Source organism: Parasteatoda tepidariorum, chromosome X1 (genome assembly GCF_043381705.1).
Source record: "Parasteatoda tepidariorum isolate YZ-2023 chromosome X1, CAS_Ptep_4.0, whole genome shotgun sequence".
NCBI lineage: Eukaryota > Metazoa > Arthropoda > Arachnida > Araneae > Theridiidae > Parasteatoda > Parasteatoda tepidariorum.
This window is the reverse complement of record NC_092214.1, coordinates 42,212,496-42,237,692: the sequence shown is the minus strand read 5'-3', so window position 1 is coordinate 42,237,692 and position 25,197 is coordinate 42,212,496. Positions and strand designations below refer to the sequence as shown.

Genomic DNA, 25,197 nt, shown 5'->3' with positions numbered 1-25,197 from the left:
TACAGGCATAGGGTTGCGTTTTATGTACACTCATTGCATCAAAAGAAAGTATTTTTAATATTGTTTTCCTAGATTTCTAAATGAGACTCTTTTAGAAAAGCCTTGTTTACATGTTGTTTACATAAAGTTTCATTAATTTCACCAATATAAACAAATTAACCCTTTGTTTAGCTGGATATAAAATTTTAAACACTTTGCATTATATCTAGAGTGCTAATTGCTAACATTTTTGTTGTTTTTAATGTTACATTTTATTTTAACAATTTTAAAGAACGTAATTTTAATTATATTATATTAACTGTTGATACCCTGATCTTTCAGTAAAATTAAAATAGCATTTTAAAAACAAAGCTGCTGATACTTTAAAAATGAATATTAATATTCAGAATATTAATATCCAGTGATAATGTAAATTTACTTTTTATCGTATAACCTCTAAAAAAATTTTTTGCAGAAAAGATTTGGAAAACAATATGTTTTGATTTCGTTTAATTTCCTGAGAGGTATGTTTTTCTAGTTCTTACATTTTTAGCGTGTACACATTCAACATCACGGAAATAGTTTTTTTCCCTTTATAAATCGGCATTTAGAGATATTTACATATCTGGATCTATTTTGCCATCTACAACTGTTAAGGCGCCAAAAAAAGATTTTGAACTTGCACATTAAAAAAAAAAAAAAAAAAAAAAAAAAAAAAAAAAAAAAAAAAAAANAAAAAAAAAAAAAGTGAAGAGGTTTGTCTGGGATGGTTACCTACTAGTTTTATTCCTTGAATTAGTCCCCTTCTGTGACGTTTTTGTTCTAATTTCTCACGGGCCGCTACTCATAAGTTGCAGCGACTTAGCGAGTAGATTATGATAAGCATATCCACCTTTTCTTCATAATATCGAATTAAAAAATAAATGAAATTAGTTGTGAAATTGATTCAGAAGATTTCGCAAATGAATTCAACATACTACTTGTAATAGTTTCCTACTATTTAGATATTTTTTTATTGCGTATGATATGTCTATATATAAGCTAGATATGCATGTGATATTAGGATGTGTATAAATAGAGGAATATGAGATATTAAAAATGGAAATATATAATTTACAATTGAAAATTACTTAATAAGAACATTATTATTTTCTTAGGATTAGAAGAATATTTCAATAGAATATAAATAAAATAGAGCTAGAGTTGAACTTTTGAAAAAGTCATTGTTTAACTATTGATTGGATTTGTTATTTTATAAGAATTGAAAGAAAAAAATACAGAATTGTATAAGATCGAATGTTTCTAGGTGTTATTTTCTCCTTATTGTGGCTACGTTCTTAAAGAAAATCTTTGTTCTTTTTCTTTCAATAAATTTTAGTCATAAATAAATTAAAAATTTCGAATCACAACTTTTATGGAGTAATTTAATTGCAAGAATCAGTAGAAATAACGCATTAAGATTTTCTCTTAAATTAGATTGGAAGTTTAAAAAAAAAAAGTAAAAAGAAATGAATAGTGTCAGTAAATATATTTACTTTTTTGTTGTAAACATCGGCCAGAATTACAGTAAGTTGAAACCTTTTTATCGAATTACTTTCTAAGAGAAAAAAAAAAGAGTAACTTTCTTCAAAAGAAGCGATAGAACTGATGCGGATTGCGAAGAAAAGGAAAATTTCAATTAACTCGAAAGAAAAGAAAAATAAATTAAAGAAAGAAAAAAAGCGCACTTCTTTCTCCACAATGGAATCTCTTATTTTCGTTTTTTTTTTTTATCACGGTTCGGAAAAAGTTTTTAGCGGGCTTCATAGCGAGAGATCAAAAAAGTTTAAAACAAAACTAACTACTATTTTTACGGATATCTCCTTTAAAATGAAGTTGGTGTAATTTAAGGGAATGTTTAGATTGGTTTTGGTATCATAACAAATAGTTTAGTTGTTAGAAAACCCTGTCGGGCAGAATTTTCAAGTTCTATCTAGAGTTTCTTAAAAAACGGATATTAGAACCGGGTTTCCAATGGTCGGAATCAATAATAGGTCTGTCCACGGACTTCCAGCCGTCCCCGAGGGTAGCAGTCGATCAACCCTCGAACACTACGCATGCGTTGGGAATTGACTCGTTTCCTCTCTTTTGCAAGATCTTCACAAGACATGTGTCTACGAATCTTTTCATTCGTGTTGTACGTTTGTTTCTAGCGTTCGAGAACGGTGCGGAATTAAAATTTTGCGCTTGCTCTGTCAGCATGATATTGTTATTGTTTTGAAGTCATTATTTTTGGAAAATGAATGACTTAATTCGTTATGAATTAATTCGTTAAAAATTATTAAATAAAGCCAAACAAACAAGATGCGTGGAATAAATGCAAAAAAATAACAGAAAAAAAATGTGCCAATCAACAAGACTTTTTTAGATGGCATAAAAACACCTAAACATTTATCTTGCTATTACACACAGTTAAATGTATCAAATGTAGTTAAATGTAAGAACTAAAAATATATTTTTATCACTGAATTGTATAATTTACATATGTACGAGTATGTTCGCAGTAACTTGAACAATTGATCAAAATGTTTTTTCCACATATTTGCATTTTTTTGAGCTTGATGGTTTGTAGTAGTGGCCAAGGAGTGCGACGGGTTGGATCAAGGCCTGTTGGGACGAAATATGGCTCCATTCGTGGACTATTGGTAAATTTACCAAACCGTAATGTTGGTCCTGTTGAAGTATTTCTTGGTGTTCCATATGCCAGTCCTCCAACTGGACTTTTACGATTTATGCCACCTGTAAACCCTAGCCAATGGCGAGGTGTAAGAACAGCTGATCGCTATGGGCCCGTTTGCCCTCAGCGTTATCCTGATATTAAGAATGAGACTGAATCATTAAGACATATGCCTTCTGGAAGGCTGGAATATTTGAAGAAGTTGATACCTTTTCTTCGTAATGAAAGCGAGGATTGTCTTTACTTGAACGTCTACTGTCCAGGTAGGATTTGTATTCAATGTATTTCTTGTATAGTTAACATTGCTTCAGAAATGCTTCAGGGTTTTTCCCGTAAGTTCATTAAAGAAAAGCCGGTAATGAATATTTTATTTATTCAGTAATAAAAATGAAAGTTAATATACTTAAATAGACGTTTACTAATTTTCAAAGCTGCAATTGAATATCTTCAAATTTTACTTTACTATTTTTTTAAACAACTAAGCTAATATTTTTCTTTTGTGTCAGTAATGGAAGAAAAAAATATACTTTAAAAGATTGCAAGACATTTTCAAGATCATGCCTTTTATAATAATTTGACAATATTGACTGGGCATGGCTATGAAATATTAGTTTTTGCTATAGAATATTTGTTTAATCATAAGTATTTTTTCACAACAAATTGTAAACTTAATTCTATAAGATATACTCTTGAAATTTTTAACAAACATATAGCAAATAAAGCTTTATTTAAAACACTAGGTATTCCGTTTAAATTAAACATTTTATTGTGTTTCACTGTACTCTATATTTAACGCAAGTCATACTTGAAATTATTTGATACCGTATTGTTCACTGGACGAAATTTATAAATTATTTGATGTAAAATATGATCAACAATAATATTTACCAAAATTAACGAAAGAATCTGAAATTTGAAGCGAGAAGTTATTGAAGTAACTAACTTTATTTCTATAATTTCTATGAAGCTAAAAATTAAATTACTTACCTTTGAGGAATATATTTAAGGAAATTTTAAAACCTTTTAAGTTTTGAAACTGTTGAGCATGTCCGCTTGTTTCATTTGAAATATTTTGCCTGTCTTATTTTCTTGTTCAGTTTTATTAACGTAAGTTGACGGAATTTAAATTATTCAGCGGTACGCTTAAAAAAGTTTTGGAAAGCCTATGGAAAAAAATTAATAGTAAAATATAAAAAGCATTTACTTAGAAATTTTTTTAAACGCATGTAAGATTTAAGCAGTTTTGAAACTTTATACATTTTAAATACATTTTTAAACATTTCCGTTTTAAGAAACGATATACGCGTATCAGTGTGTAATGTCCAAGATCTATAGCTCTACTGCATTATGCAAAACATAATCAACAGTAATGTTCACCAAAAATATGTATATATAATGGAGGGAACTGAATTTGTATGCACGAAAACATTTAATATTAGAAACAAAATTTTTTGTGTAATTTTGGCATACAGAAAAAAAACAACTGTATAACCTCATGGTATACAGCAATTTGAATTTTAAAACGTTTTAGTTTCTGGGACTAACTCAATCAGTTTTCAGAAATTTTGCTCACTTTTTCTCTCTGGTTGAGCAGTATTTACTCCATTGACCGGATTCAAACTATTTAAGAACTAGCGTGCTAAAAAACGTGCTTGAAATTCTTGAAAGAAGAAAAAAATAAAACCTTGTTTCACTATTAATTTATTTACAAAGGAATGAAATTAATAAGTATTTTAAGTACCTCCAAGATTTTAGTATTCCTGAGACTTAATATTTCACAATAATGCACATTTTTTAATATATTTTAATTTTAAGAAGTGGCAGAGGTTTTCCAATCCAGCGGTGTTTAACATGTTTTGCATTTTCTTAAATAAATAAAGGAAAAACTTGAATTTCGACTTTTTTTTTCAAATTCAGGTAACAATTAGAAGAACCGGGTTCGAATCGCAGCGAATGCTGGTGGATACGAATTCCACACCCGGTTCGCACCGACCACAGTGCTGACATAAAATATCCTCAATGGTTTACGGATCATGGGTTAGAGTCCCCTTGCCGTTAGGCTAAACTCAGGAGGTTTTCGTGGTTTCCCTCTCCATGTAGCGTAAATGAGGGTTAGTTCCATCAAAAAGTCCAACATGAAATTGAATTTCTCCCTTTACTTGGTCTAGGAGTTCCCTTATCTTCTGGATTGGGTTCAAAATTACAAGGTTACGGCATTGAATATTGGTAGTCGAAAATCCTAAATTGGGTCGGCTGTTCAACGACGTTTATAAAATAAAATAAGATTCAGGTAATAAATTATAAAAGAAATAAATGCTTGCATTATAATTGCGACCAACTACAACCTAGAGAAAAATCTTCAAAAAAAGAGAGCGGGTCGTTAAAGGCTGCTGGAAAGTAAATTCGCACACTGACACGTGTGTAGCATTAATGATTTATTTAAAGGATTGCTCCATTTTTTATTTTTTTTTAAAAATACAAAATGTATGAAAATATTTTTCTTTATTCTTTTCAAAAATGTAACTCCAAAATTGCTTTATTGTTTGTAATATTTTTAACTACTTTTTTATTATTTTTTAAATACATCGAAAAAACCGTTTTTTGAAGAAAGAAAAAAATCTATATAATTAAAGATTTCATAGGAATTGAGGGATATTGTTTATTGACGTCGTTTGAGTAGATTAAAAAACAAAATAATTAATGAATTGTCAGAAAAAGGCAAAAAAAAAAAGAATAGAAGGAAAGAAAAGAAACCAAAGAAAACGATTTTGCAAAAATGAGGACTTGTATAGACACATTAGTGTGTATTCATATGATGTTATTTCTTCATAATTTAAGTATCTAAGCAAATAATTAATTTCAAAAGAATATGAAATTGTTCATTTTAAAATATTCAATCAAACAATTTAAATTATGTGTCTTTGCTCCCAAGAGACCAGTGCTTTTTTCCATGAGATATCAAAAATTAATTTTTGTTTAGTCAACATGAATCATTTCGAAATATTTATATTCTGAATTATAATTAACAATTTAAATTTTTGAATGAATTTAAACTGTGCTTAAAGCTTAATATTTTATTGAAATTAAAAAGTCGAATTTAAATGCTAAAAAAATTCCCGAAAGCCAGTTTTAGCGTATTTCTTGGCACAAGCATGTCCTATTTTAAACTTTTTGTTATTGTTCCCTATATTTAATTTAAATCTATGAAAATTTGAGAATAAAAATTAAAAATTTGAAAATAAATCAACGTTTCTAATATTTAATACAATGAAAATATCTAATTTTCAATACAATGAAAATGTAATATGACATGTACATATGACAAATATGTATATTTTTGTGTATATAAAAATATAATATGAAAATTAAACGAACATTTAATAAGTTATTTTATATTTTCTTTTAAAATTTTTTCATTGCTTTTCCGCATTGCTATAAGTTTTTAAGTAATTATTAAAGTAAAATGTATATATTCAATTTTTTTTTCTTTAGCAATTTATAAATCAAAATATAATGTATATTTTATTTCATTAAAATAAAATAATGCGCTTGATAATAATATAGATAGATATTTTTTGAAGGCGAAAAAAATATATTTAAAAATAACAATGAAGAACAAAAGCTCTCAACTTAAAATTCCAGAGAAAACAGAACGAAGTCGAACTTTGCATTTTAATTGAGATGAAAACAATGTTTTTTTATTACATTTAAGAAGAATACGTCGCAGTTTATGCGTCAAAATCGCTTCGTTATCCTGTCTTAATGTCTGTAAAATAAATTAATAATTGAAACATAAAATAATTAATACTAATGACTAATTGTTCTAATAAACTCAAATGTTGCAGAAAATGTCTTGTTTCTTTAAACTTTAAATCTGATTGCTCTTAATAATAAAATTGAATTTTTTGTAACGATTTAGTACTTTAAAATAGTATTATTTAGATTTCGCTTGAAATGTATTGCATTTTATTTCAGACTTCCATACAGTTACTTTAGAACTCAAATTTTCTTACTTCATGAAACAACTTATTTCTTCAGAATTTGTTTTTAGAATCATTTATGTTATGCTTCTTACACTTAGCGCAAAGGGTCTAAATTTGGTTCTTATGTCGTGTCAGAACTCTAAATTAAGTTCATCTCAGTTACAATAACTACTAAATGCAGAGAAGCCATACTAATCCGATCTAATTGGGACCGTTGAATGTTCTGATTTAGTCAAAACCGATTTGTGTAACATAATTGGCATAAAACTCTCTTGATACATTTGAAGCATGTCTGCATAATTTTTCATGCCGAAATTTTAGCAATTTCATTTATTATTGTTAATATGTTGCAAAAAAGGAGTGTTTTCGTTCCTGAAGCGTTATCTCTAAGCAAATTGAAGTTAATTATAGCATTAAGTGTCCAATTTCTAACGTAATTATACATTGTTATTAACTCACTATACATTGTTATTAACTCACTATACATTGTTATTAACTCACTATACATTGAATATAACATACGTTTTCAATACGTATATAACATACGTATTGCGGAATAACAAATTACGTGTCTTGAATACTTTCAGACTTGTCTGACAGTCAGACAACTTGAATACTTTCAGACGCTGTAATTTTTACTCATAAAAACATGTATTTGACATTAAAAAGTATTCAACAGTAAATCTCGATTTCAAACATGTTGAGTAATAATCGACCTGTAGTAATGAGTCTGATTACCAAATATCTGCGAAGTCGATTATTTAACAGTCCTGAGTATGCTGTTGTTTTTATATATCGACGTTTTGCTTGTATATATATATNTGATATATATAATCGATTTAATTAATAGACAGTTGTGTTTTTAACTGTTCGCAAGTTTACTACATTTTTAGAAATTTCTTCATACTTTAATTAAGCTTCTACCATTTTGTTAATTCTTTTCCTACACGACCGTACAAGTTGAGAACTATGTTTTTTATGAGTTTTATATGAATTTACATAAGCTCAGAAAATATTTTTAGCTTTGCGAATTTGCAAACTTTCCTTATATGGTAGGTACGGATTATGTGACATTATAATGGGACAGTACTGTATTTTTTGCTAGAACTTAATTTTCTACAAAGTTTTAAAAGGATTCAAAACCTTTTTAACTATCTTGTTGAGCTAATATCTAAAACTATTTATTTGAGAAACATAAATTTCTCCTTTCTATATCAGAGCGAAACTATGTAGCTGAATATAGTAGGAAGAATTGGAGTACTATGCAAGAAAACCTTCATGACTCATGTTGAAATGTCTGTTTTCTAGATTAGTTTCACTGAGAAAAAAGTATGGTAAAACTACCAGAAAATGGTAAACATTACTGTCTTTCTGGCTCTATGGGAGCAACAAAAAGCTCGGGTAATTTTTCCCAAAGCACTTTGGTAATGATTTTAGAAAAATTAGCATCAAAATATTGTTTTATAATGAGTGATGAAATTTACATATGTGGTAAAATTGGATAATGTTATCATGATACATTATAGCATGGCATAAAAAACATTTATTCGCTTAAATTTAATTAGTAGTTTTGTATTCTACCCTAAAAGTGTGATAATAAGCTCTATAATTTTGAAAACAGGAATTTCCGGTAAACTGCTACCATATGAACACAAAATCTACCTAATGAATGATTTAAATACCTTATACTTTGATATTATTAACCATAGTTTATATTTTTTTTTACCACAAATGTCCTTATTATACAGCACGGTAATTTTACCAGATTTTCTTCTCCAAGTATGCATAAAGGCTTTGGTGTCTCTCCTTGAATTGCCTCCAATATTTGTTAAAATGATTTTACTCAATTAGTTCCAGATAAAGCGATTTAACTATTTTACAGCTAAATTTCCTTGATTCCGGTTAATCCCTTTATATTGAGAGCTAACATTTCAAATCCATAAAAAAAGTTTTTTTTTTTTTCAAACAAGATTCGTTATTTCTGATTTCATAACTTTAAATAGCGTTTTCGCTAATAAATTAAAATTTTTAAGGTAATACTAGTAAGATTTCAACTCTGTACAAATAAATTCAATTATTAGATCACAAGTAATTAAGGTATTTCGTTTTTATCATGTACATAACGTGAATAAACTCTTTTATGATCTTATACAACATAAAATATGCTGAAATGCTAAGAAATATAAAATTCTCATATAAAATGACAAATAATGTAATTTTTTTTATTATTTTAATTTTGTAATTTACACTTTTGATTAAACTGTGTTCAATAATTATTATTTCATCGTTTCTGATTTTATAAATGCCGTATTTTTGAAATATTTGCCGTTTGGTTGGACGACACAACTAAAAACAAATATCTTCATATTTGTATGTGCTCTGTTCTTTATCTGTAGCAGTTACTTAAAAAATTCTAATATCAATTTAAGCTACATATAAAAACATTTTGCGACATCAAAACACATGAGAATTCATAAACTTATGGGCCAAAAATATAATAGTAAATATAGCCAAACCTCTCCATTCTAATTTAAAATAAATCGTAAAAATTTCAGATCTAATTGAGCATGAAGAATGTTTTTTTAAAATTTTATCTTGTTTATATATGCAATACTTTTATGCATAATACTAGCATGATTAGAAGGTAAATTATCTGATAAAACAAGATCCCACTGAAACAGCACAATGCTGTAAGAATAATACAGATGCAGCTGGTCCAGATAGACTCTCTTCATAAAATGCTAAGAATAAAAATGGAAGATTACAATCAAATGGTAATAATATTTAGTAGATATTTTTTGTTCCAATTATACATTTACTAAATTTTTTTTACTCTATACATTTATCAAATATTTATCGTTCTTCTTATTTTTTTATTAGATATGTTTTGCTCAATTGCTCAAGTATTGCTAGTATAACTATATTTCTAGTTAAATATGCAGACTTCCACTGTTTCACTTTATATATATATATATATATATATATAAGAGGGAGAATTCCCGAATACTTCTGATGTCAGTGGCTATATCAATGGTTTGATGAACAAACCATAGAAACATTACCCCGGCTAACATTTGCCGATGTCTATGATTTAGTACAAACATATTAGGAGTAATTAAATTAAAATTAGATAATGAACCAATTTATTTCTTCGAAATCGATGTACATACCTCTCAAAATCTACAAGCAATAAAAATTATTTAAAATTAATTAAGAAATTATGCTAACATTCCCAAGTCATACAGGTTTACAATATTTTTTAAACATTTTACTGTCTTGCGTTTTCGGCGATACTTCGTTAAAAAGATAAATTGCTACCTGCATGTTTATAGAAACTCTTTGGCTCAATGAAGGCAACCGGTTTCCATCAGGAGCCGATGACACTTGTTTTTATTTTTCCTATATTTACTTTAACGTTTCATAATTATGACGTTTATACCTTGGTATAGGTAGTATGAAAGTTAATCATTACATTAATGAGTTGAAAATTGTCAAACTGCCAAATTTATTGCCAAAATCGATTACAGAAAATGAGTGAGCAAAAGATAACAACTTTTCTCTATTACTAAATTGTACACACATATCTGATAATCGATTACGTAAGTTATCAAAATGTTCCAGTCAAAATGGCGTGTGGATAATACAGAAATAAGGAACTAATCTCAGTAAAGATCGTAACATTTCACAATGCAGAGGAAAAAGAGCAGACCATGAATCAGATGGATGGATAAGGTAGATGGATGATAATGTACGGCTGAGGGACCCAAAGCAGATTAAAAAAAAGAAAAAAAAACAGCCTTGGATAATAACAGGCTGTAGTACTGAAGAAGGAGCAGAAGATATTAGTACTTATTATTTTAATATTATGTTAAGTATAGATGATATTTAAAAAAAACTTCATGATATATTTTCCGCTAAATGGCAGTAAATGTATACAATTTTTAATATGAATGAACTGTTTTCAGGGAAAACCTGATGCAATTTATAGGATTATTTTGCATTATATCAACGTATTCAAATTTTTTTGATGGATGAAACTTTCCATTGTTCTATAATTTACCTATAATGAAAACGTATCAGGTATTTTCAGAAACAGAAAATTCAAAATAAAAAAAAAAATATCGATTTTATAAGTTTAGAATCCTCATTCAGATTAAACATAGAGAAGAAAAAAAACGATCAAAACATTAATTGATAAGATCTTCTAATAGCATATTGAAATTCCGAATTGAAAAACTTCCATGATAAATAAGCAGCTATGAATCACTTATCTGGCTTTATATAAAATGATTTAACCTGTGNCGCGCAGGTCGTCGGGCTACCGAAGCGGGGGTGCCATCCCCTCCGCAGAGGATCAAAATTGCGATGGCATGTCTTCGGATCATCCTCCGGGATGTTTCCCAGACCGTCGCCAATAGCCCATTGTGCAGCTCTAGTGCGACTTAAATTAACAGCAGCAACAACTATTACTAAGCCATATTATCAACTTGTCCACGAGAGCGTTTTTGGTTGACGACATTTCAAGTTGACAATGCCCTTCAGCAACAAGTTTATTATGCGAGGAAGTAGACACTTGGAAAATGGGTGATTTGTCATTATAATACTACAAACTCTTTAATTTTTTTTTAAAAAAAAACCCAATTTATTTTTTAATGCATTTGATTAAAATAGTCAATAGATGTTTCAGACAAAAATGCAATTAAATATTTTTTCGAATCACTCTTTTGACTTTAAGTGTTTGTTCAGGTATAAGTTTCTTTAAACTGTGTAAACTTATAATTAAAGTATAAAAAATGATGTTACGTAAGTTAAAAAAAAACTAGTTCTGTTCTAATATTTTAAATGTGTGAGTGTAGCCGCTTGTAATAATACTTTGAACATTTCAGCGTTATCATGTAACCTTCAATTCTTTCGTTTAATATCTTTTAAATTATGATTTTTTCCTATACATTTTCTGCATTTTAATCTGTTTAGTAAAATTTGTTTGTTGTAACTTAATAAAAAACATTTTTGAAAAAAAATAAAATTTATAAAACGAGGCAAATTGGCGTCCTAGTTATTTCTTAAACTTGTATACAGACGCTGTTCTTTAAAATGCGATTATGAACTCATGCTTAAAATTTTTAATAGTTTATTTAAAATTATTATTTTGTCTTCGCAGGATTATTTTTTTCCCTTGCTCTTTACTTTTATTTCTTTTCAGTGAGATCTATGAGCAGAAACATATTGGGAACTTAGGAATATGCTTTAATATTTAAAATACAATAATATTATTCCATTTTGAAGGAGGGGAAATATGTTTTTAAGAACAAGTGATAAGATTTTATTTTGCTTATTCCTGCCTCTGAGCTTTAATTGATGCGAAGACTTTAAATGCTTTTTTCTTCATGACCATTTTTAATGGTTTTCAGGTTTAGATTTATTTAATTTTTAAACTAAAAATGATAAATCTATGAAATTGGGAGCATGTGGATAGTTTACTTAGTTACTTAGATACATAACTTGATATATACTGCAACGAGAAATTTCGTTTTTAAATTTGATGTATTATACTTTATTTTTTAAATTATTGCACTTTTTAAAAAGATTAAAAAATGTATACCGGTCTCTCATAAAAAGAAATTAAATGTAGATTAAACACTATAAATATACGTTGATTGGTATAAATAATGCGAGTAAATAAAGACTTGATATTATCCCAATAGTCGAGATAGAAGTTTATAAAGTCGTAATGTAATTTAAAATTTAAGGCAATTCTTCGTATTTTTAGTGTAAATTCTAGTGATTATCCTACAATTCTATCCTTTTGAAGACTAAAATATCGAATGCTTTATCTAAATAATTCATAATTTGAATTGACGACGGTGGATTTCGAATAACCCTTTATAGATAGAGAAATGGTAGTTTTAAGACGTTGGACAAATTGGTAAACGGCATTTATGATCTCGCTTTACTTCTCAATGAATATTTTACCTCAAGCAATATTCACGTGGAGACATCAGATTTAAACCAGTTCATTTCCTCCTCAAATGAATAATTCAAATTATTGTAGGATCATTGGAAATTTATCTTAGGATTGCGAACTACCGAAATCATATCGTCTGTCTGAAAACGCTGTTAACAGCTACACACTGTACATCTTTAAATAATCAGTTCAACGTTGAACTATACCAGTGTCTAGAACCATACTATAGTACAGTACAGGGTATATAGTGAAATATATTATATAGTACATTTTTTGGAATTACATAAATTTGCAGGCTTGTCTGCTCAATTTAGGCTTGTCAAATAGGGGGGAAGATAGCTCAGAACATCCAGGAAGGCAGATACATCTAGGGTAAGAGCGGGATTTAAGCCCGCTACCTCCATTTTTTGCACAGCGATTTAACGATTCTTTTGATTTGACGGGCGATACCACTCATCCAAGGAGGCCCAAAGACAGGGGATAAAGCGTTCGCCTTCCAATGAGGCGAATTGGGTTGGAATCCCAGTCGATATGAATTCGGCATCCTGCTTGCACCGACGACAGTGACGACGTGAAATATCCTCAGCGGTAGACGGACCATGGGTTAGAATCCCCTTACCGTCAGGCTAACCGTGGGTGGTTCTGAGGTCTTCCTCTCCATAAAACGCAAATGCAGGTTAACTCCATCAAAAAGTCCTCTACGAAGGCAAATTTCACCCAATAGTCGATCCAGGAGTTCCCTTGTCTTCTGGATTGGGTTTAAAATTACAAGGCTACGGAGTTGAACATTAGTAGTCGTAGTACAAAAATTACTCCTTAATACAAATATATTTATCTCATGGATGTGTGATCATCATCGTGTGATCAATATATTTATCACACGATGACAGAACAGGTAATGAAAATGCAGATGCCCTAGCGAAATTATCGACAACTAAACAGCAAAATTACTCATATCCCTTCCCGATCTCACTTCTTAAGAATCAACTTCAGAACTCTTTATCACATATTTGGTAAAATTATTGGAACAATTCAGATAAGGAAAGAAGATTATATAAAATTAGTAATAAAGTAGATTATTTTAAGACGATACCATCAAAACAAGAAATCTGGTTTCTAACTGGGCATGGTCCTTTTCCATGTTATTTTAAATATCTAAACATCTCAGATAATGATCCCTGCACGTGCGGAATTCTGGGTACTCCAGAACACTATCATACGGAATGCATCTATACAGCTTCATGACATACTCGTGCATCGAATTTAACTAATCTATCACTAATATCACTAATCTTGGCAAAAACAATTCATAACTAACAATACACTTAAAACCAAATTATTAGTAGTAATGAATTTTCTTTCTGATAATGATATTATTCTAAAATTGTAAGTATAAAAAAATATATATATTATAAATTTTGGAATGCTTACCTATATGTTGTAAATACTGTACATATCTTTTATTATTTAATACCTGGAAATCAAATTTTAATGGAGAACCAAAAAAAAAATTTTTTTTATTAACCTTTTTTTTTCCTACATATTAATTTACTTTTCAAAATTCATTTATTGTCACTTTCTATATGTCATATATATAAAAAAAATTCTTGTTCAAACTATAATTAATATTTCTGTATATTTGTAAACAAATTAATATTTCTGTATATTTGTAAACAAAATTTTAACCTCCTTTCTTTTGAAAAACTTTAAATAATTGGATTGAGGTTGGTTGGAAGTAGTGGCCAGATGCGGATTATACAGGTCAGGGTTTTACTAACCTAGGTGCGTATCCGCGTCTGGAAGGGAAAAAAAGAAAGTATATAGGGACAGGGAACTGTCCTTGCATCTAAAAGGTTTTGGGTTCAAATCCTGGACAAGGCATGGATGTTTTTTCATTCTCTATACTATCTGTCCTTACTGTAGAAGCAACGTTGGTCCACCTAATACGGTGCCCCTGAAAGAGTAGCCAACAAATCTACCCTAAAACGCCTGAATTGACGAATATCAAACCAGGTGGGCATTCGGGAAAAAACAATATAGTATATATTACAATATAGTGCAATATAGTATATAGTACAATATAGTATATAGTACAATATAGTATATAGTACAATATAGTATATAGTACAATATAGTATATAGTACAATATAGTATATAGTACAATATAGTATATAGTACAATATAGTATATAGTACAATATAGTATATAGTACAATATAGTATATAGTACAATATAGTATATAGTACAATATAGTATATAGTACAATATAGTATATAATACAGTTAAAATTGAACAATAGTATCGTCTTATTAAGTTTAAGTTAAACGTGTCATGTTAAAGTTGCCGTAAACTTGGAAGATATTATGATTCAAAACGATTCAACATTTTTTGCATTTAGCAAATTTTTCAGCGACTTACTTATATTTGTTTGTTGATGTACTCTAGCTTTGCAGTATTAGAGCTATGAATTAAACCTTTTTAATGGTAACTATAAATTATACGATATACGGGGTATTCTGTAAAACCCACTCCTAATATGTATTTTGAGAAACCTTAACAAAAATGAAAATTAAAAGTTTATGCATTGGGGTTCAAAAACTAATATTTGATGAAAAAAACGCTACCGGAATAGATGCAATTACGGTAAAGGAAAGCAGGTTTAATCTACGTCAAAATAGTTTTAATTAAAGGTTGAAATCTGAAAATACTTCTAAAAATCGTCTTTCAATTTCTCTGTGTTCCTCCCGCATTCACATCTACATCTAGTTTGACGTTTGTTGTTCTCGCTTTCTGTACCGTAATATCTCAGCTTTCGAAAGAATTTTTTTTTTCTTGGGTAAACAATGCCTTCTTGGGTAATTTTTTTTCTTGATTAATTTTTGACCCACAATGTGCATACTTTTGTTTACTTTTTGATTAGGATTTTAAAAATGCATACTAAAAGGTGGTCTTTATGGAACACGCTGTACATATATGCACTGAGTCGGTTCATATACTATACTTGTATATTACACAGTGGGTCATTAATTTTAATACTTTCTCAGCTGTTTCCTATTTTACAAAAAAATACTAAAATAATTAATTATTGCTTGAGTCTAGTCCTCTATTCAGGCAGAAAAATAAATTTTATTACATAATTTTGCAAAGAGACCAGAATTTTGTCTTAACTAATCTCTTCATCTAAGTAATTACCCTTAGAAGGGACTACGGCTGCGCACTCTTGGGGCAATTTTATTCCATTTGTACCACCATCTACAGTAGATATTTTTAGTTTTCAATACTTATATCTTGGATGGACATGCCCTATTGGACATAAAGTTCTTTTATAGGGATAAAGACCAAATATAGTTTAACAGCCAAACCATATTATGGTCTTCTGTATTTTTTAAAAAATATTCCTCACTAATCAAATACAACATTCATGTTTTGGTAATGTACACAGTAACTAGTTTTGCTTAATTTTTCTTTTCTTTTTTACAAAATACAGTTTAAATATGAATAGAAGTAACTTTACTAGATTCAGTGAATAGTATATTGAAAAAATATTATGTTTTAGTAAAAAAATATTTAAACAAAAAGAGAAATTGAATGGAAGTTAATGGGAGGTAGGAAATATACTATATCTATGTACCGCTTATAACTATCACTATCATGATACATGCGACATACGGAACACATAAAAATTTTTAACTTTGAGAACCTCCAAAATGGCTATTTTTAACTAAATGCCGTCAGACAGATTATGTCGTCAGACAGATTATGTCGTCAGACAGATTATGTCGTTAGACAGATTAAGTCGTCAGACAGGTTATTAGAATTAGGAGTTAAATTTAAGCTATACAAAAATAGCACACACTTGTTTCCTACATTTTTTATTAAAGTTAACTTCTTATGTTTTCAGCAACACAATAATCTTTCCTCAAACTGCTGGAAATGTTCATAGTCTAACTTTTCTGCTTGTTAAAATAATGCTATGTTAAATTTAAGCAATATTTCAATTTGTTATATGACATAAGCCATTTATGATATATCTCTTAGGTGTAAGGTAATTATTTCTGAAACTAAAAACGATTTCTTAAAGCTTTTTATTAAGTTACTCTAATTATTTAAAAGCTTTCTCAAAGTAATGGTTTAAAACACCTTAGGGACTTCGACGTTCATAATATTAATCTCATGAGATGAATTAAAGTAATACAAAATCAAAGTATTTCCCCTTTTAAGAGAATTTGCGTTGAAAAATCTTGAATAGTTGATATACATATTGAGAAAGAATTATATTAAAATTTTGCTTCGATGTCAAATAAATTTCATATTTGTAATAGAATATTAAATTATTCATTAAAAATTGTTTTAAGGCAATTAAGATGTGTTCAACGAAAATGATTTGGAAATTAAATTGCTAGAATGACTCATTTCTCAAAAGATTATGACATTTTGATTGGGTATAAGTTGTTTATAGTACGAAAAATGGTTTGACTTTCGCCTGAAAAAGTCAGTAAATATTGAAATAAGTATTGGCGAACCGCTTATCACGAGTAGCAATGTTTTTCTTTGTATTAATTAAAAGCATTTAATTACATTGTCCTTCTTTCCTCGATGGTACGGCAGCCCAACGTGGGCCTTGGACTTTCTTCCCAATTTTTTTCTCTTGGCTTTTCATCAGGTTACTTTGAAAACGCTGTCTGTACTTATGTGAGTCTTGGGCGAGCTTTTTTACTCGAGCCTGCTGGCATGACCAAGAAAACTTCTTCCGTGGTGCTGCATCGAGCTATCTGATAGTGTGACCAGCCTATTTCAATTTGTTGATAAAATGTATCACATCCGACTCTTTGTAGATTTTGCATAGTTCACTACTTATTCTTTTCTCACGATGACTTTGATTCACTTTGAAATGACGTATTTTTAAATATATTATGGTTCTAAGTAATTAGCAAATATTTTTGCCAGTGAGAAATTGCCCCCTCCCCCTACTCAAAGATGTGAGATTTGGGAGCCGAGTTTAAAATCATTATGCACATCTTTTGATAATATTTTATGCTTGTATTTTTAAATCTTCGATCTGAAGTGTAATTTCTGAGATATTTGACAGTTTCCATACATTTTAATAACCCTCTATTTTAGGTGCATTTAGAATAGGCTTTTAACAATATAGTTAAATATCTCTGATAATGTAACCCAAACAAAATAGTTCTAGAGATATTAATAGTGAAATTACATTAAGTAGAAAATTGAGGAAACGAGGCACTTCAAACTAATTTGAATTTACAAAGTTGCTGGTAAATCTTCTGTTATTTTTCTAAGAAGTGAAATTTAAAGGAATTAATAATTTAAAGCTAAAAAAGCTAATATTTTTCTTTTTAATACTATCAAGTATTCGATATTTGCAAATTACATTCGCAATCAACGCCAATTTTCGCATACCACCATAGACCCTCTCTTATCCTCAATTCATTTCTCCGTTTATGCTAGAAAGGAAAGCCAATGTTGCACCTTGCATTTTTCATCAACTCTTTACATTACATTTCCTTACATCATATTCTCAACATGCGCCTGTTTTTAGAGAGGGTTCAAAATCTGTTGGATATATCGACTGTGGTGTCATTATCGCTAATGATACTTAAAGATATAAAAATCCTAAATATTTGGTCCATTTTTACTGGTAAAAAGCTTGTCATTTTTTTGCCATTATGGATAATTTCTTCACGTTTTACTTAAGAGTATTACATTTACTTAGACAGTATTAACGGTTTGAGCCTGTTAGAAATTTCTCCACGATTTACTCAGAAGTGTTGCATATACTCTGAGAGTATGAGCCTTTAGCGCAAGTTGGAAAATTTTTGTAGTTATAGGTATCCAATTTTATGTATCCAATGCTATCATTTGCTGTTCACTGTTCACAAGAACGGAATGGGATTGAAGCTTTGGATTACGAATCATATTAACATATAGAGAGCAATCAAGATGATTCTGTTGACCTGTCCACTACTGCTTTCTTTTCCCTGTCTGATCTTTTCTCGGACGTGAGGTTGCATGTTTAACAATTTATAACATCTCTATCGCAAATACAGTAAGATCTCAAAATGTATAGTAAACTACATATTAAATCCGATTTGACCTATTCGCCAGTGCTGTGTTTGCCTAGTGCAGGCATTAATCTTATTCATCTTCGCATTGGTCAAACCCGTTTGACGCACCCTCATTTACTGCTTAGGGATCTTCATTGCACGTTCACAGCACGTTATTGGCGATGTTGTGTCAAATCTAACGTGCGAGACGCATCTTTCCTGTGCAAACAGTTAAGCCAAAAATTCTAAATGCGCCAACTTTTTAAAATAATTTTTTTCACAAATACTTTGTAGCTTTATGAAATCACTTATTAGTAAATTAGNAAATAATTTTTTTCGCAAATACTTTGTAGCTTTATGAAATCACTTATTAGTAAATTAGCACATTATTATTTATTTAAATGTCTTGTATAGAACTAAATTAGTGTGTTTGGAAATAAAAAAAAATAAGTGTGTTTACAATCATTATAAAGATAAAGAAACGGTGAAGAAAAATTGAGAAAAATCTAATAATTAATAACTATATATCAGTATTTGTACCGTAACGTAATTAAAGATTTTAAATTTTGTAACTTTATATAATCAGTCAACTAATTATAACTTGTGGGCATTTTTTTGTAGCAAATTTTACATTTTAATGTATGATTCTTGCTTTGATCAATTAATTTTTCACCCACCACTACCTGTAAATGATTTAAAAGTTCGTATATAAAACCAATGTGTTTCAGTTACCATGTATTGATCCTGTTAAAGTATTTGCCAAATAAATCAAATTTCAGCGAGTTCTAGTTTTTAATTCTCTACCACTTGACAAAATCTTTTGTGGAAAAGAGGACAAGTTTTCATTCTTGTAATCTTGATGCATATTTTATATGTACTTAGAGTATTTAAATACAAGCATGTTCGTATGTATATTAATTTAATACTCCAGGATGTTTGAAAATAAAACATTGGGGTCATATTACAATTTTATTTAAGTGCTTGAGAAAACGGCTTCAGTTTGGAGTTTAGCAATTTTTAATAAAATAACAGTTCTGAAGATATCGAGGTACCATAGTGAGTTTCCATTTTTTTCCCCATCAGACCTACCTTACAATTCCGTTCGAGCTTCTTACGAAAATTATATAATGCTGTTTATGTTGTGTGCAGATTTTAAGCCCTTATACCAGACTTTCAACTAAAAACTACATGAAAGAGGTTTTAAAAGCAATAAACTTCATTTCTTTCTCCCCTCGTGCGCTTTTATTAGCTTTTTTAAGACAATGATTGTTACACTATTTTTTAGTCTTAAAAATTCCCCAAGCAAATAAATAGAAAATAAAAGTTGTAAGAATCTTCAAAATAAGTTTTTTGTTCTTATTTTCTTAAAGGCGCAAGATAAAATTTATATTATTACTTTGTATTGTGTGCGTAGCAAAAGATGAAAAAGTAAAAATGTTTCTAAAAAAATTATGCACATCTAAATTTTATTTAACTAATAATAACTTTGTAATTAATAATTATGTTTAAAATAAATTGCAAAAGCAGATGAAAAATCCAACATGATGATTTGTAAATTATCATGTTGGATTTATTCTATCAAGTTACTGAATTATGATAATGATTTATTCTATTGTGTTATTACTATTCTATCAAGTATTCGATCAAGTTATTCTGTCAAGTTACTTAATTTGAATCATATAATTGTTAGGAGTTATAGCGCAATAACATAAAAAACGTTAGGAATGGGAAAAAGACGATATCACGAAATGATAAAGAAATGCATATTATTATTATGCTATAAAAACTGGCAACATGCTGTCACTCCATAATGTTACCAGTAAGATGTTTACTTAAGTCTTGCTAAGGTAAGTCAGAAATATCTATTGTAAATATGTTGGATTAACGAAGAGTTGCCGGTTTTCATTTTCTGATTCTCAATCATTTTTCTCTTGCTTTTAATTTTTTTTTTCATTTTTAGCACTTTTTACGTGTTTTATGTGAAGTGCCTAATGTTTTTCATTTCCACAAAATACAAATAGACGTAATTTTCTTTCTTGATATTTTATGATATGTTAACCTTAACAAATCATAAACTAAATAGGTAAAAAGGGAATTTTTTATGCTTTAGGAAAAGAGAGGTAGTTGCAAAAACTTATGATAAAATGGTCTTTCAGGCAGTCATCCATAAAATTAGATTTGAAGATACTTTAAAATGCTGAATACTCTTGAATGAGTAGAGCTATTATTTTCTCTTTGTGAATAACTTATATGCTGCTAATTCTTTTTTAAAAAAGTCCCTGAGAATATGTCATAAAGGTTTCTGACAGAAATTCCTGCTGAGATTTCATGCAGGGATTTTAGGGAATTCATTCGAAAAAAAAAATTTCTTTTAGAGTTGCAAATTATTAGATAAAAATAACTGTTCGAAAAAAAATTCTAATACTCTAGACAAAAAAATATTTACAATATATTATGTTTGCTTTTTCTCGTGATCCCCGTGATGTCACCAAAACATGTTACGTTGCACAAAATCTGATCCATCATAACTATGCACAGTAATAATAAAGTAAATCATTAACCCACTCTAATTAAATAAATATTGCTTTACGTTAAAAATAGATTTTTCGGTAAAAAAGCTTTTACGGATGATGAACCCAAAGTGTCCGGAATTTTTTATAATGTATTTTAAAGTTTAGTTTAAATCAGTAAATGGTTCCAAAACAATTAAATGAAATAAAATTCGTAGCTAGTTTAAACAAACTAAATTTTTTTTAAAGTCTGAGTCCTTGTTAATAACAGTTTCAAAGTAGATCATAATATTTTTAAATTTAAAAACCTTTAATATATATATATATTTTAAACCAAATGCTTTTTTATATTAAATGTTCTTTTTATAATAATTAATAATCTCAGTGAAGACACATTCTATTTATAACATTTCTAGAATAAAAACAAATTGAATTGTGAGAGTATATTCTAAGATACCATTATCTTATTAAAATGTTCTTTTTTTTTTCACCTAGAGCGACGGCTTCCTTCACTGAAACATCATCAGATAGAGAACCGTAATGATTTATGACCACAGCTAGTCATAAATTTTAAGAATTTCTTCCTTTTTATCATTTACTTTTAACCTCGATGTGAGAGTCAAAGACAGGATTTGATTGATATATCGGTGATGTGTTGAGTTTCTAGGAATTCATAAAAAGAACTAGAGGGAATTCATCAAAAATGGTGTTACAGTTTCAATATTCAAACTTTGAAGAGTATTCTTAGGATTTGGTTTTTTTAGTTTTTTTTTTGAATTAACGGTTTTGAGAAAAGAAGAACTTTAAAAAGGAAGAATAATTTTTTTGGCGCTTAAAAATATATCCATGTATTTTTAATTCTTTACTCTGGTAACAATGAAAATATTTTTTATTCTTAACGTACTTGTGTATTCATTTTATCTCGGAAGCAAATTAAACAACAGATTAAAATGTTATTCTTTCATGTTTCTCTGAGTGAATAAATATGTTGACGTTTTGCCTTAAATTTCTGTAGCATTTCTTTCTTTGTTTAAAATACTTAACTTTCTCATTTTCATTTCTCAAAATGTAAATACGCCATTTTTTAAATCTTGAAAGTCAATTTCGGTCTAAATATAAGTTTTAAAACTTCATTATCAAAGTTTTTTGTTTAATTCGTCATTCTGTTGAACTTTTTTTGTAAAATGTTTGGATATTATACATTACTTCTAAAAATATGAATAAATATGGAAAATATGAATGGTAATAAGTTAAAGGACAATTTGTTTAAATTTCATGAAATCCAAGCTGCTGTCTCACAATACATTCTATCCAAAACAAATGAAAAGGAAGCAACTAATGGTCAATTACATTTAGAAATACAAAGGATAAAACAAAATGTCTCAGGACAAACTAGGGGTTTGAGAGACCTGAAGCTAGAAAATAATTGGTCTCCGTTCGAACACTTTAGATGATTAGTAGTTCATAGCGATATGTAAGAATTTTAAATACGTGTAGTATTTGACTGCATATGTACAAATTCCATTACTTTATGACTCCACCTTAACTTCCCCTCTTTCTTTGATAAAGTCAAAATGTTGCGGATCGATTGAAACTAGATAGTCAGTTCTTTTTGATGTCTCGATTGGCTCAAAAAGTGGCTCAATTGCTTCTAAAGACCCTTCTGTGTTTTGTCCTTTGAGTGAGCCAACAAGTGTCTTCTCATCAGGATCCCCTGAAAAGTTGTTTCGTGTTTGTCGCGTTAGCTAAGTGTTAAGTCTCATAACAATTTTAAAAAAAATTTAACCAGACTCGGTATATTTAAAATAAACTAAGCTAATATTTTAAGAGATCTAGATGCATTATCCAGGCCTAATCGAATGCAATTACAATGGGTAACTAATTGCGGCGAATTAACTGCATTCATTTTCTTGGGTTAAATATGAATATAGTATATTTCGAAATAAGTATCAGCACATGTTCCTCAAGCATGGCTTAGTGCATATCAATCTCCTAGTTCTAATTTAAATTTTAAGCTGTGATTACAGCTTCATCAGGTCTTAATATTTTAATAAATCCATTGTTTAATTTTTTAGCCTCTTAATTTAAATTTTAAGTTTTGCTGGATTACTTTGCCTTTTGAATTATCTCTGAGGTCACTAACACGTCGGTAAGATGTATCAAGATTACATGTTGAGCCTTACTGGTCCACTCTTTTTCAGGAATACTGTTCATTGGTCTCTTAGTGGACATTTCCTCACTATTTTCCAGCCCCTTTGTTTCTCCATTTACAAGGCTTTTTCGCTCTTCTTTACCATTAAGGAGTTCAGTAAACAGTTTTGCTCAGTAGACAGTTGTCAGAGTATGTCCATTGCCCTGTTAAATATTAACGTTCCTTGGTCATGATTTGAGATTTTTGATTAATTTCTTAATTTTAAATCCCGGCTTCTCTCTCCAATTTAAACTGCTTCACCTCTAACGCTTCTTCAAATGGTTTCATCTCACCATGGGCTTCCATGGTGGTGTCCTCCTCAAACATTGACATGCAATCGGTTGTGACTCTCACCAGCTCTTTAAAAAGACTAAAAGCAAGTTTTCAGTATCGTCTACGTATATTGACTGTTACTAGGATATTCATTGTCGCAACACAATGATGTACTCGATGAAAAAATAAAGATGACATACAGAAGTTTCAGGACTACTTATTTAGAATTGCCACTATTGGGATGTGTGGAAGATAGCTTCAATAAAGCTATTTGATTTTCCAATTACCATTTATTCTAAATACCTAAAATAAGCTCTAAAATACGAGTTTATGATGTTGACCAATAGGAGCAGCATAACCACAATATAAACCAAGCTTTCATTAAATAGGACGTTCGATAGCGAAACTTTCATGGTGTCTAACAGATGAGCACAAAGATTTGTTGAAATGAAAATTCATACCCATTTAAAATCAAATTTACCTTCCAGTTGTTAAGTGAGAAAAACAATAGAAAGAAATTTAGTTTAGTACATTTAATCCCTGTGGCTTTCATTTTTAGTAATTTATAAATTCATTAATTGCATTGTAAATGCAGAGTTGAGATTATTATTTATGCACCTAAAAATACGCATTTTAAAATAAGCTTATTTAGTTAATATGAAGAGCGTGCTGGCTGGAGTATTAAACAGGATATATACAATATAAATACATCAAGCAATATATACATATAGATGTATGAAATTCTTTAATTCAATTTAAAAACATTTTGTCAATTAAAAACATTTTCCGTTAAAAGTTAATTCACCAATGAAGCTAAAGCTACAATTCATATTTTGGATACTTTTATAAATTAAATTATACTAAAAGTTTCAGTTCAATGAAATAAAATATTTTGAATAACATTTGGGAAGTTTCAGAAAATCAGTAAAATCAATGTGCAATGTTTTAAGTTGAATTGAATTTTATTGCAAAAGCATATTTTAGCCAGAAAATTCGTATCATAATAAGATTACAAATGTTTAATTAATTTAATCCTGTTAGTCGGAAATAAAATTAATATTCCGAAATGAAATTTAATCTTCTCAAGTTTATTGAAATCACAATTCTGCTCAGAAATTAAATAAATGTAAATAGAAAATAAAGACAGATCTATTTTACTCGCTAATTGTTTCTATTAATATTACAAGTAAGGAATTGTATACGTTCGCCGAGTGAAAGAAAGAATTAGTTATTAAGCAATTTATTAACTAGTTTCAGAAAATCTTTATGAATAAAAGGAATCAGAAATCAAAAATTAAACGACGTTAGTTAAATGTAACCGTCATTTTATGTTTTAAGTACTTTGAATATTTACCAAATCCTTTTGTAGCTGCATATTTAGAATGAACACTTTTATGAAGCTCGGATATTACAAAATGAATTGAAANTTTCTATTAATATTACAAGTAAGGAATTGTATACGTTCGCAGAGTGAAAGAAAGAATTAGTTATTAAGCAATTTATTAACTAGTTTC

General features: G+C 29.0%; 1 protein-coding gene across 2 annotated transcripts in view; it reads left to right on the top strand.

Moving 5' to 3' along the window:
- The first annotated feature begins 1,311 nt into the window (after positions 1 to 1,311).
- LOC107445726 (neuroligin-4, X-linked) overlaps positions 1,312 to 25,197 on the top strand; it is a 195,813-nt gene continuing 171,927 nt past the window's right edge. For both annotated transcript variants that reach the window (XM_016060199.3, XM_016060198.3), the window contains exon 1: positions 1,312 to 2,958. In XM_016060199.3, the coding sequence (XP_015915685.1) occupies positions 2,544 to 2,958 (415 nt within the window). In that variant the 5' untranslated portion in view covers positions 1,312 to 2,543. The remainder of the gene's footprint in view (positions 2,959 to 25,197) is intronic.